The sequence below is a fragment of the Hylaeus volcanicus genome, chromosome 1 (assembly GCF_026283585.1).
Source record: "Hylaeus volcanicus isolate JK05 chromosome 1, UHH_iyHylVolc1.0_haploid, whole genome shotgun sequence".
Taxonomy (NCBI): Eukaryota; Metazoa; Arthropoda; class Insecta; order Hymenoptera; family Colletidae; genus Hylaeus; species Hylaeus volcanicus.
Window position 1 is genome coordinate 27,871,138 of NC_071976.1, and position 12,127 is coordinate 27,883,264.

General features: G+C 39.6%; 1 protein-coding gene across 6 annotated transcripts in view; it reads left to right on the plus strand.

The window, feature by feature from the left end:
• LOC128884459 (rho guanine nucleotide exchange factor osg-1) overlaps positions 1–12,127 on the plus strand; it is a 63,054-nt gene that overhangs the window by 28,512 nt on the left and 22,415 nt on the right. For all 6 annotated transcript variants that reach the window (XM_054137900.1, XM_054137915.1, XM_054137923.1 and 3 more), the window contains exons 6-8: positions 1,171–1,590; positions 3,624–3,927; positions 4,459–4,759. In XM_054137900.1, coding sequence (XP_053993875.1) covers positions 1,171–1,590; positions 3,624–3,927; positions 4,459–4,759 — 1,025 coding nt within the window. The remainder of the gene's footprint in view (positions 1–1,170; positions 1,591–3,623; positions 3,928–4,458; positions 4,760–12,127) is intronic.

A 12,127-nucleotide genomic window follows, 5' to 3' on the forward strand; every position in this document is an offset into this window, starting at 1 on the left:
GATGTTTATTTTCGATCTCGTTTTTTTATCTACCCTTTAACCGAGGAACGCGTGTACTCTGCTTCAACGGAACAAATAGTAATTAGTAAAAATATTTAATAAAAGAGTAATTTGTCCTGTAGCTTTCTTTCAGAGAGAGAGACTTCTTCAAGAGTTTTAGTAAGTCGTGATATTATTGGCAAAGGAATTCATTATGCGATTAAATAAGCATTTTTTAAGAAACACACTGTCATAGTAAATTAGTGCTAACTATTTTACTATAATACAATTTTCGTTTAAAAGAAATTCTCTAATTTTAGAAAGAATATGTGTAAACTTACACTGATCGAACTAATTTGCGATAGATACAATTGTATAATTCGCCTAATCTTTAGGTTACCCTTAGACAAGGCAACTTTATTCTAATCTAAGCAAATAATTCTATTGCGCAGGAAGGTAAATAATGCTTTCAAGACATTATTTCATTTTTTAATTTAGATTTAAATTTTAATTCAAAAAGTAAGGAAGAAATCATTTTCCATATTTTATTCGCTATTCAAATTTTGTATCTAAATAAGAATTTTTCCTATCTCTGTCCGTACTGTTATCGTTGCCATGATGTGGATATATCATTGGTACGCCATCACACACGGTGTCCCGCAATTTGTAATAGGAGGAGACGATTCTGATCCAGAAATAAGTCGAAAATGTGGAAGAAAATTTATTTGTACGAGGTTTCATTTTCAAAAGAGTCAGTTACGAAGATTGACAGGTCAGAACCACAATCTTGTATTATTGAGTAAACCAATTTATATCTGGCGTCCTATATATAACCGATGTCCGAAAATATTCATAGAAACTTCACATTCGCAGCAGATGTATCGATATCGCGCGTGTACCTATTTATTATATTATATGTAGATACTTGCCAAGTTTGTTAATATTTTCGTATATGTATCTCGCACAGAATCTTTGGGTATAAATCTTTCTTCAGCACGAACAAAATTAAATCTTCCCAGTTCTAATAAATAAATGATCTTCTACGTTTCATAAGAATGATCCTACTTCTAAATATTGTACTTCTGTTTGAGGACGTATTAAATTGATTTTCGGGCTCTTTGAGCCTAAATCTATTTCCCTCCTTAATTTAAAGAAAACGAATTATACATATCACCCTACTTCTGTTTGCAGCCAATAGACAAAAGGTTCAACCGTTAGCGACATCGAATCGTACAGAGAGCAAGGATGTTCGCGCCAGCACGTTGCCACGAAGACGAGGGGATGTCAGTCCAGTTGTCTCGACGCCGCAGAACAGCCCCAGTCGTCAGAGCCCGCGAACATCGACGCCCAGCGTCGACAGCGCCGTCGGTTCCGCTGAAGGCCTGGGCGTACCGCAGACCGGAAACCTCGAAGAGATCCGACCGAGAAGCGATGGTTCTGATAGTCTGGCGACGTCCAGTGCCCTCACCAGCCCAGAACCACCGGTTCCCGAGATCAACGAGCCCAGAGTGGATCTGGTGCAGCCTGACGCACTTCCCATCGAGATCCTCGCGTCCGAACCCGTCTATCCTCTCGTCGACAACGCGGCAATCGAAGAAACCGTACAGAAAGGTTCGTCCATCTTCTTTGGCACGGGTAAAAGATTAATATCCAAAACAATTTTTATTTCTTGGGATAAGAACTATTAATGGTATCTTGTTTTTTTCTAAAAGATCGTATTGTGAAAAAAGAAATTAATTTCCATAGTCACGAAATCGTTAGCCCACAGGACACGAATTTGTAAATTGCTCGTTGCTTATAGCAACAGTTTGTTATTTATCCGATTTCGTCAGTAGAAATTGGCAACATAATATTACTAACTCCGACATCCTCGCAGCTTGTAATTTTAATTTAACGACTTAATCCGTGCCAGAATCACACCTTCCGTGTTCTCCGTTCTCGGTGCACCTGACGTTCTACGAATCCGATCGTGACTCGCATCGTAATAGGTCGTTTCGCTCCGCACGTAAGATTCAACGACCCGTGCTCTTAATTATCGAATATTCGTTGACACGTTTATCGAAGCATCGACTGGCAGAGATTAGGAATCGCTCGTTGAAAGTGGGCTCGTGTCGGCGTGATACATTAGGATCGAATCGAACCGGATGGGGTGGCCAAATATTTTCGTCTGTCCACCAGCGGGCAGGGAAAGAAGGACTATTTCGGGTGCATCGACAGGAGTACGGTGGCATAAAGGTGTAACCAAGTTTCCACTTTATTTCGCGCCCGCTCTATTTTCGGAACGTCGGGTGCCAGATACGAAATAGAGGTTTCAGCGTCACGGAGTTATAGCCGTCTTCATTGATGACTTCACGCCCAGCTCGTGGCTGGAGCCCGCTAATCACAATAAATGCTAGCCCACGGTGATCTGTTGACCTATGACGGCAACTGTTCGCCCAGCTTGCTTTCGTTTCCGTCGTTTCTCGATCGGTGGCAAGAGAGTTATATACATTGGGAACAGTTGGACCAAGTGGATTGCAATCTCATTTTCTCGTATCTTCTCGCGCTTCCGATTTTCTCCTTCGTTCCCATCTTTCGGTTGTTTTTTTTTTTTTTTATTTCAACTTTCAATCGTGGAAGGACGAAATACCTGGCGGTACAGAAATTAAGCACTTGGGATAAATCGTATATAAAATTAGAAAATTTTGTCCATCCTAAGTGCAAAATTACTTTGTGTACGATCCGCTAAGCTTTTGCTGAGGAGTACAAAGTAACTTCTTCTTGTACGCATACAATTGTAATTTTACGAATAGAGGTACTAGAGACACGAGTGCAACTGGGGCAAACTGAAATTAATAATACTGTGCATTCGATCGAAGTTATTTCTGAAAATCGTTAAAAGGATGTTGAGCAATATTTTTTAATATACCAATCAATCATGCGTAAATCGATTCTGAGAACTGGAACAGCTTGCAGCTCTTTTTCACGTGAAACTGAAAAAAAATGTATAGAGGAAAAGGTTACGGAGCACAATTAAAGTGACCTTTCCTACCCTGGATTCCTTTTCATCGAGTCGTATAATTTTATTTCATGGAAAGTTGAAATGATTTTTCTGGTTTGTTCCATTAGAATTTTAAAATGCATGAAATGGTATATGAATTCTTTTACTTGTTGTTCTGCAGAATCTTCTGTGATTGTCCTAGGTTTCTCTCAAAAGAACGTTTATTCTGTTAATTGGTCTATTCACTTTATCTCAAAAGAACACGTTTACGTTAATTGCAGAAGTTGATTCAATTATCAAATGCATTAAGGAATAAACATGTTTCGAAGATCATGATATATAATTCAATAACTTCTACAATATAAATGAAAAAAAATTAGTTCATCCATACAATCTTATTTAGATTGTATCTTATTACACGGTGCTGTTAAATTTAAAAATGTTCATCACAGAACGATACACACTCTATATTCAAAATTAACATCGTGTCCTTGAAAGATTCAGATCTTTTTTCCTTCGGTGTCTCTAACAATTTGATCGATGATCGTATACGTAACACATGTGTGCAAATATATATTACATATCAAAAAACCGTTGATTTAAAAATATTATATGTATGTATCTCGCTAGCAGGTTTAAAAAAATGATTTGTTTTGTGTGGCAGAAAATAGGATAGAGCCTCACGAGGTGATAATCACACCCCCACCGGAAGAGCCACGGCTGAGCCAGGCGAGCGAGGGTAGCGAGGCGACTAGTGAGGCGCCCTCGGAGACGTCCTCGCCATCGGGTAAAACGAGAAGGTATCGAGGGGACACCAGCAAAAGGAGAAAGGGTGTGTACATAACCCAATGGCCGGAGCCCTTGGAGACCGACAGGAACAAGCTGTCAGCACAGAGCAGCGAGGAAAGAGACGAGCCACCTGCGACGCCCAGCGACCTCTCCGACTGCGAAGGCCACACGCCTAGAAGGTAACGCGAGAATTACCGCTAATATATCCTAATAGAACGGAAATTAGAGTAGGAACTATTCTTCCACGTTAGATTTCCAACGCTTCGATTATTTTCGCACTTTTCTATCATTCAAATTCATAACTTTTCATTCGACATTTTTCCTTAGTTCCTTAAGCTTGTTGACTCGTAGGTGTGTTTAAAATTGTCCCGCGTGATTAACGTGGATACTTTATTCGGTAATAAGTGTATCGAACTAGTCTGCTTGATTTATAAACTAAATAATAAGACACAATATAGTATCTTACGTACGCCTATATACTACGGTTTATGTGGATACAACTACTCTACTAGAGTTTCGGTTTGTTTTATAATTTTTCTTAAAGAAGTGGAGCAAAATGTCCTTACATGAATAACCAATTAATTTTCATTTCTGTTCCTCTGACATATCACTAATAAGGGAAGAATTGCCTTCTAAAATATTCGTTTGGTGAAATCTGTTTCGAGTGTAATCGCAGCTATTGTCATTGAAATTTATTCTAATTTGTGCAGGTATAGTAAAAGGCCTCTGCGCGGTCCTTACGGGCAAATGCTCGAGGCTGAAATGGCGAAGCCGAGAACCACCGACATAGCTCTCGAGGAAGGTCTACGTCCGCGCAGAAAAGTTTCCGCGAATCTCTCGTACAACACAAGCTCAAATAACAGCGGTTCAGAGCCGCCCACGCCCTGCCACCATAGAACCACTTCCAGCCCGAGCAAACTCGAAGGTCTTCCGGGACCAAGTCCTGAACTGCTCGCGGAACTACTTCGAGGATCTTCGGAGAGGGTGGCACGTGCACCGGTGCATCGGAACGTGAGTACTGAATTTAATATTATAGTAGTTAGAGAGATAACGACTGAAAGTGGGGGAGCAAGCCAAGGGGAATGAAGGACCGAGATGTTGAGTGGGAGCGAGCTCAGGGAATTGAGAGAGTGAAGCTAAAAAGAAGCACAAGGGCTCGACGGATTTCAATTCGAAATAAATGGAAATTTCTGATGAACATAAATTACTAAAATAATAATGTGGTTTTTATAGACTAACCATAAACGAGTTTAGTTTATAAAGTTGGGCTCTCTTAAAAATTTATAAATCCTATCTAATTGAAAATGAATAGTTAACAATTTTTTAAGTTTGATATTATTTAAAAAGTATAGGACAAATTTAATATGAATTTCTGTTACTTTTAATTCTTTATTTAAATTTCAATTTGTCGAATGTTGCTCTGAGAATGGTAACCATACTTTACGTAAAATGCGAAATAACGAGCTAATCGGTAAAAAAAGGAAGGAGCCACTCGAGCGAATCAAGAACATGACAGATTGAAGACGGTTATTCACATGAACTAACTTTTTTCTTAGTACCTGCAAACCTTCCCAACAGAGGGTCCTCGTGTTCCAGCTCTCGCAAGCTTCAGGCATTAGTTCTTGCTTCCGACAATTGGTCCTCGCGTTAACAGCTCTTAAGCTGGAAATCGGTGAAACGAGAGAGGAAAATGTCCAAAGAGTCGTTAGACGTAACGCACGACTCCAGACCAGCGGTGTATACGTAATCTAATAATAATGTTCGGCCATATTTCTGAGATGAGTTCGTAGTTTGGCCGGTGCACTCGAGGTTAGCATAGTGTCCCCTTGATTCTGGCACGGCGGGGGCGTTCACGAGGATATTCCTGGTCTTAGGCGTACCTGGGGAACGATCGGCCTCTACCGATGCGAACAAAATCCGCCTGTCTAGCACTGGCATTTTTACGCAACCCGACCTTGCTTGATACATCGACACCAGAGTGTATGCATACTGTGGGAGCGACCCTGCTCGAAACATCATATTTAGGGTCTCAGGAGGGGACGAGGTACGGTCGATGCTCTTTCGTTGATCGAACTTCTCCTCGCGCATCGTGTTCTACAGAGAGTTCTATCGATTTTGTCTTGAACTGTGCCTTTCGAAATTTACTTTATTTTATTGCACTCTATATTACTAAGCGCCAAGGTCAACATTTTTGGCATTGAGTAGACATTCTTTGGTGTTTTGTTCTTAATACGTTTCCACAAAAGGTCTGTTTTCTCCACAAAATTCACTTTTTCAAAGCAAAACGGTACCTACCAAAAAGAATAATTTTATTAACGCTTCTCAGTTCTTTGAGAAAACAAGATACACGGTGGTGGATAGACTGAGATGAAGCATCGACCCGGACGGGGAACATAAAAATAGATTTGTTCGTTTTAGAAGAAGCATCACGCCTATTTATCCTGATTAGCCTCTTCGCGATACGAGCGAACGGAGGGCACGCGCGAACGGAAATTAGTCACATGAGAAGGAAACGCGGTTTGCACGTTTGAAAGAAAGCAGAACGTTCGTGACGCAGAACTCGAGTGCGAAAACATTCGAGAGAAAACAGTATAGCTGAACAAAGATGGGTAACAGTTTTTCTGAATATAAGTATTCATATCACTATGCAAAAGCATGGCACGGCGCATAATAGCAATGAAAATTGGGTTGGGGGCCGATTGACTATCCTTATCCTGCTAGATCCTTTCTGCAAGGCTAAATTGTTATTCCTAGAGAATTGGAAACTACATATATAAATTAATAAATTATTTATCGTGACCTCGCCAAATTTACGAATTCTATTCAGATTTAGTTTCTTTAACACCTTACCTTCAGAATTAATCTTTTTTTGTTCCTCAGAAGTCCTATCACCAGTACGTGGGTGACGGGATGGTCAATCTGTTAAATAAAAATTGGAGTTTGGATCGTGAAATAAAATGATTCGCGATGAATAGATAAAAATTTAATTGATTGCATCGAATAAACGTCACGGATACATCGCTACGCGTTGGTTTTATTGGATATCTATTATTCTAATAAAACTTTGACCACGTCTGCCGCGAGGAAACGGTCGAATGAATCCTTCAACCAGGCGTGCAAAGCTCACTTTTGCCCGAGGGCCAATTTGCACTTTCCTGCCATGTCGTGGGCCGAAGGTATACGGTTAGTTTACCGCAGTCAAAAATATTTTAAAGGCCACTTTTCGGTCATACCAACGCTAGTCATCGCGCCGTTATGTCACAAGCGAGCGTGGGAGTGAAAAGACGACAAAAATTTCCTCGGAAATAGGCAAGAGGACACATTTATTTATAATGAAGCGCATAGAATAAAAACTATTTTCCATAAAAAGGCGATGAAACAATAATGCAATTGATTACTATACATATTTATGATCGTTTGTGGATATCAGTTCAGATAGAATGTTGATTGCAGTAATTCTTTCAGCGTAATGATTTAAAGACTTGAGTTTTCAAGAAAATGTGAAGAGAAAAAAAAGAATTTAACCACACTTTCGTCAGCTAGAAGAATAGAAATAAAAATAAAAGAAGAACAATAAATGTCACCATACTTCATTCAGTAGAATATTTCTAATATTCGAGTCTCAAAGAAAAATTAATTTTCGTTATCTCTAAATTAACCAACCCCCTTAAATGGTTCGCAACCTATATTAATTTATACCGCGTCGAAAATCTGACGTGGTCGTCGCCATGATATTGCGTAAATTTCGATAAAAGGGAGCCTGTATCGGTTATTTCGGACGACCAAGTTTATAAAATATTTCAACGCGAGGCTGGTTGGAATTTTTCAGATGTTACGTTCGCGGGGGAAAAAAAGAAAACAGGTTGACATTCCTACGTGAAAATAACGCTTGTCCGCGAGCGCGTGAAAATACGACGCCCAGCGTCATTGCGCGCGGATAGAATTTCTATTCGAAAGATCGCTAAGAAAACATATAAACCAACGGAGACGAAAATAGCGCGCCTACAGATAATCGGGGATATTTTCGGGTGGTTCTTTATCTATCTTCTGATGTCATCGGTTCCGCTCGCTAGTGCGTGAATTTCTAGAACTTCATGAATGAATCGCGAAGCTTACAACGCTCAGGGCGTCGTGACGTCGGCGGAGAACGTGACGTTGAATCCCACGTAGGTACCACGGAAATTTATAGCAGTCTCCCCTCTTCATCATTCGTGACGCTGCGCAGTCACCCAACCAGCTATTTTTTTTCCCTCTAAATTTCGCGCAGCCGAATTTTTGCCGTGTCATTCCCTCGACGTGAATATCTAACGAAGGTTTCAAAATTTGTCAAACAGTCATACTCCGGCTATTCGAGAAGATGTTCTAATTAATGTATTCTTATTCGAAAGAATTTTTGTAAATGCTTGTCGATGATGAATAATTGATAATGTTCTTCCAAATATTGTATTCAAGATTATGTTATAGAATTGAACAATTTTAACACCGGAAAGAGCCATAAATATACACAACATGAAACATGTAGATATATATTTTGATCTCATCCTCAAAACATATTATTGTGAGTTTTCCTTCTTTTCTAGTTTTTCTGTAATGTCTTTTTTCCCATACGTATTATAAATAATACGACAGTAAAATGAAATTTTTACCATTATGCCGAAGCGGATCTGAATCCTTGGTTGAATCATTTATCAATGAACTGACCTCCTCCACGATTTTACTTCATTTTTGGATACCCGTGCATCGAGTGTTAGGGTATTGAATTTTGATCGTTATTAACTTAATATTATTTATTTTAAAAAACAATTTCTAATATGAACTGCACTCGATATTATTGTAATTATTATGTGAGTAATGTTTCCACGTTTATCAATCACTTTCTCTCCATCCATATAAACGCGCAAGAATTGATTTAATACTATTTGTGACCACTTGTCAATTCATATGAACGAAGCGCATGAAATGCGAGCTGCATCGAAGGCGTTCAATAAACGGGAATACACTGGTCGAAAATTGGAAGTCTGAGACGATGCCACAACAGAGCAGACTAAACAAACCTCGTCGAAATAAATATGGGCCATAAGGCGTGAAAAAAAAAAAATTTTAAATAATTCACAAGCGCGCGCAATAAACGCGCATTCCCTTTTATTAGAAGGGAAAATCCGACGTTTTTTGCGTCACTTCGTTCGTGACAGTAAAATGAAATTTTTGTCCTTCGACGGATTCTGTGAAATAATAAAATGAGACCTTGTGACGTACAGAAATTAAAAAAATATATGAAAATAAAACGTTGAATCTATTTCTCGTCCAAATAATTGCCAGATCACGATTTATAGAAAATGTTGAAAGTGTAAGAACCCTTTTATTTCCAAAACTGATTTTATTCTCACTCTAGGATATTAGTTAGCATTCTTTTGTAAACCTAACGTCTGGAAAAAAAAGTAGCGACTTCTATTGTATATTATTTACCATTCGAATAAAATTCGATAAATTTCAACTTTGTCGTTTACGAAACAGTTAAATTCTATTTATAACACGCAATTTCCATGTAAGGATTTATTTGCCGTTTCTGCGTTACATGCAGTGTCAAATGTGTCACGGCGTCAAAGTCACTCATCAACGAGATACAGGTAATACCTTCGCTCGAGGGGATGAGGTATTCTCGGTAGACATGCTTTGGAAATAGTACACAGCATTGTGCTAATTCGGTTTGGCGGAGGTAAAAATTTCCGGTATCGTCGAACACAGTTGTTGCCGGAGCACTCGCGCAGATAGAGTTCCGTGACGTAGGCGCATTGCGAGTGCAGTAATATCGAATGAATTCTTGTCGATGTCAGGCTTTAAAGATACCGTGACATTACGATAAATTAATGATTGAATTCGCGAACGTATCGTTCGCGCATTTAATATGGACGTATCGTTTGAAGCTGCTGTCATTTATGGAAAGTTAGTTAATTTAATATAATTCAAATTTTATCGAACCATCGATATTCCACGCATATAACGATGTTTACTCCTACACGCTACACGGACACGGTTAATTCATATTTTATCAGGTTATTTGAAAAAGATCGTCAAATTATTTGCACGTGAGATTGAAATGTAAGGATTTCATAACCAATTATTTATATTTTTCATTTCTGGATGTTTTCGATCCAACAAAAGTAAACATATCGGTATATTATGTCCGATATGCTAGGATGAGTAGATAGTAGTTTATAAGAAGTAACTCTAGAATCTAACCCAGGACCTATCAGTGATTCAAGAGTAACGAAAGCAGAATTCCTCCATGCTCGAGTACAACGGATAATTCCCGTCGAAACTCCACGCAGCCTCCCGGTAACGTATAAGAAAATAACTACAGACGAGTTCCGCAAAACTCATGGGTGCAAGGTCAAAGCACATCGATAGAGCTTTCGCGTTCCCGGAAACGCGATTGTTATGGCGATCGGGGGGTTATTTAGCGGCGCAGTGCAGAGTGCAAGGTCGGTGGGGGCCTGGCTCTCCTGGGACAAGGTCGTGGCGGTAAAGCTCCTTGAAACAGGATGGACAGGACACCCATGCGCGCGTGCAATCCACGTGAGGAGAATGCGCGCCGGCGTTCTGGAAGCGAAACATCTGCCTCGCTTCCACTGCAGCGGTCGCTATTCTCTTGGGCATCGATCAGCTTGGCCGCGGTTGTGCGACGGGTCGCCAGTTTCAGGCGTAACGTCGTGTCTCGCTGTCGCTCCGCCGAAGCCTTCGACCATCCTCGTGAACCATCGTCTCGATTCTTTCACGAATTCCTCCCGCGGCACGTGCGAGTCCTCGCCGATCGGGGAAACGTTGCTCGCGAACCGCTCGAAAGTAAACGGAAGTAAACGCTTACGACGGCCTTTCACCGTTCCGAGAGTTTTTGGTACCCTTCGAGAGAGATACCCGTCAGGTGGTCACGTGTGAGTCTTTTCAGAAAAGTACCCGCTATATGGTGGCGGTAATCGACGGGAGTATTCATGCTTCGTAGACTAGTTCGATCAGCTCTTACTGTAGAGTGATTAGAAACGTCGAAAGGTTTTATTCTTACGTATCGAGTACCCGGAATAGTTCGGTTTTATGTTGAGTTGGTAGTGAAAGAGGAGATAGATTTTTGGAGTTGTTTGGAGGTTCGTGGATGTAATTTACCGGGATGGTTTGACCTTTGCATTCTGGGGTCCTATCAGGTTAAACGTGGAGACAATTATATAGTGGGAACTGTATTGGATTCTATTCAATAGCGAACTAGGATAAGTCTATTCGTTTAAGGAGGAACATAATTTCATTCTATAATTCAAATTATATTTTTTATCGAGTATGCAATGGATCTAAGGTTGCTTGTCTTTTGTTCTTAACTCGAAATATCTATCTATTTAAAAGTCTCCTCTGCATCGGATGACTGAAAAAATGAATATACTTATATTCATAGCTGAGTGAGAGTATCTATGAATTTCAAAGTATGAATACACTTATTTTTTAATCTACATACTAATTACAAAGTGTTTAACAGATTCATAAATACTTCAACATATCATTCTCGTATGCTTTCAATTCACACATATTTTCATTCTATAATCACCAACATAATTTGTACATTAATTTTTCTGTCACCAATCGAGGATCTGTAAAATTAAAAGCACGAAAATTCCTAATAAACTACTCTCACGAATATTCTGAACGAGTTTGTTTTTTTGTTTGACACTAGAAATTGGAGTTAAACATGACTTCGTGACATTTGCTTTGCAATCTTTAGAGGAATTTTCGATGTCTAGCAGGTTTGCTTTTAATTCTATACAAACAAAATAATATAAATGTCCACTATTCTAGTCTCAAACTGGAAAACTACATTCAATCCTTAAGATTATTATACAGCCAATAGCCCACCGATCGCAGAATCGTTGTCGAGAAAATTCAAAATGCTTGATAGTACTGTTAGATCGCAGCTAGAACTAATATTACGCGACTAGAATAACGGAATATTCGCTAGTGCATCACGCAAGCTCGGCCACCTTCTATTTATTCTCGATTCTATTCGGATCATCGTGTACCACTTGCTAGTCATAATCCAAGAAACAGAGATAATAATCCCGCCTGCAACAAGTAGAACGCCCGAGTACACCAACACCCGCAACAGTATTGCAATCCCCCGGCGTTGCATACCATTGTACAATGTGTTCATACGTGTTATATAAAATGCTCAGATCGCCGCTTTGGCAGAAAATTAACGCGTTCGATTTTAGTTGCCCGGGAATTCAACCGCAACTCGCCTCGGTATAACATTAATTGCGCACGTTGAATTCCCCCGCGTTTGGTAAACGCGATCATACGCGTTATTCTATTATTGTCCAGTGAAAATTGAAAATTATCATG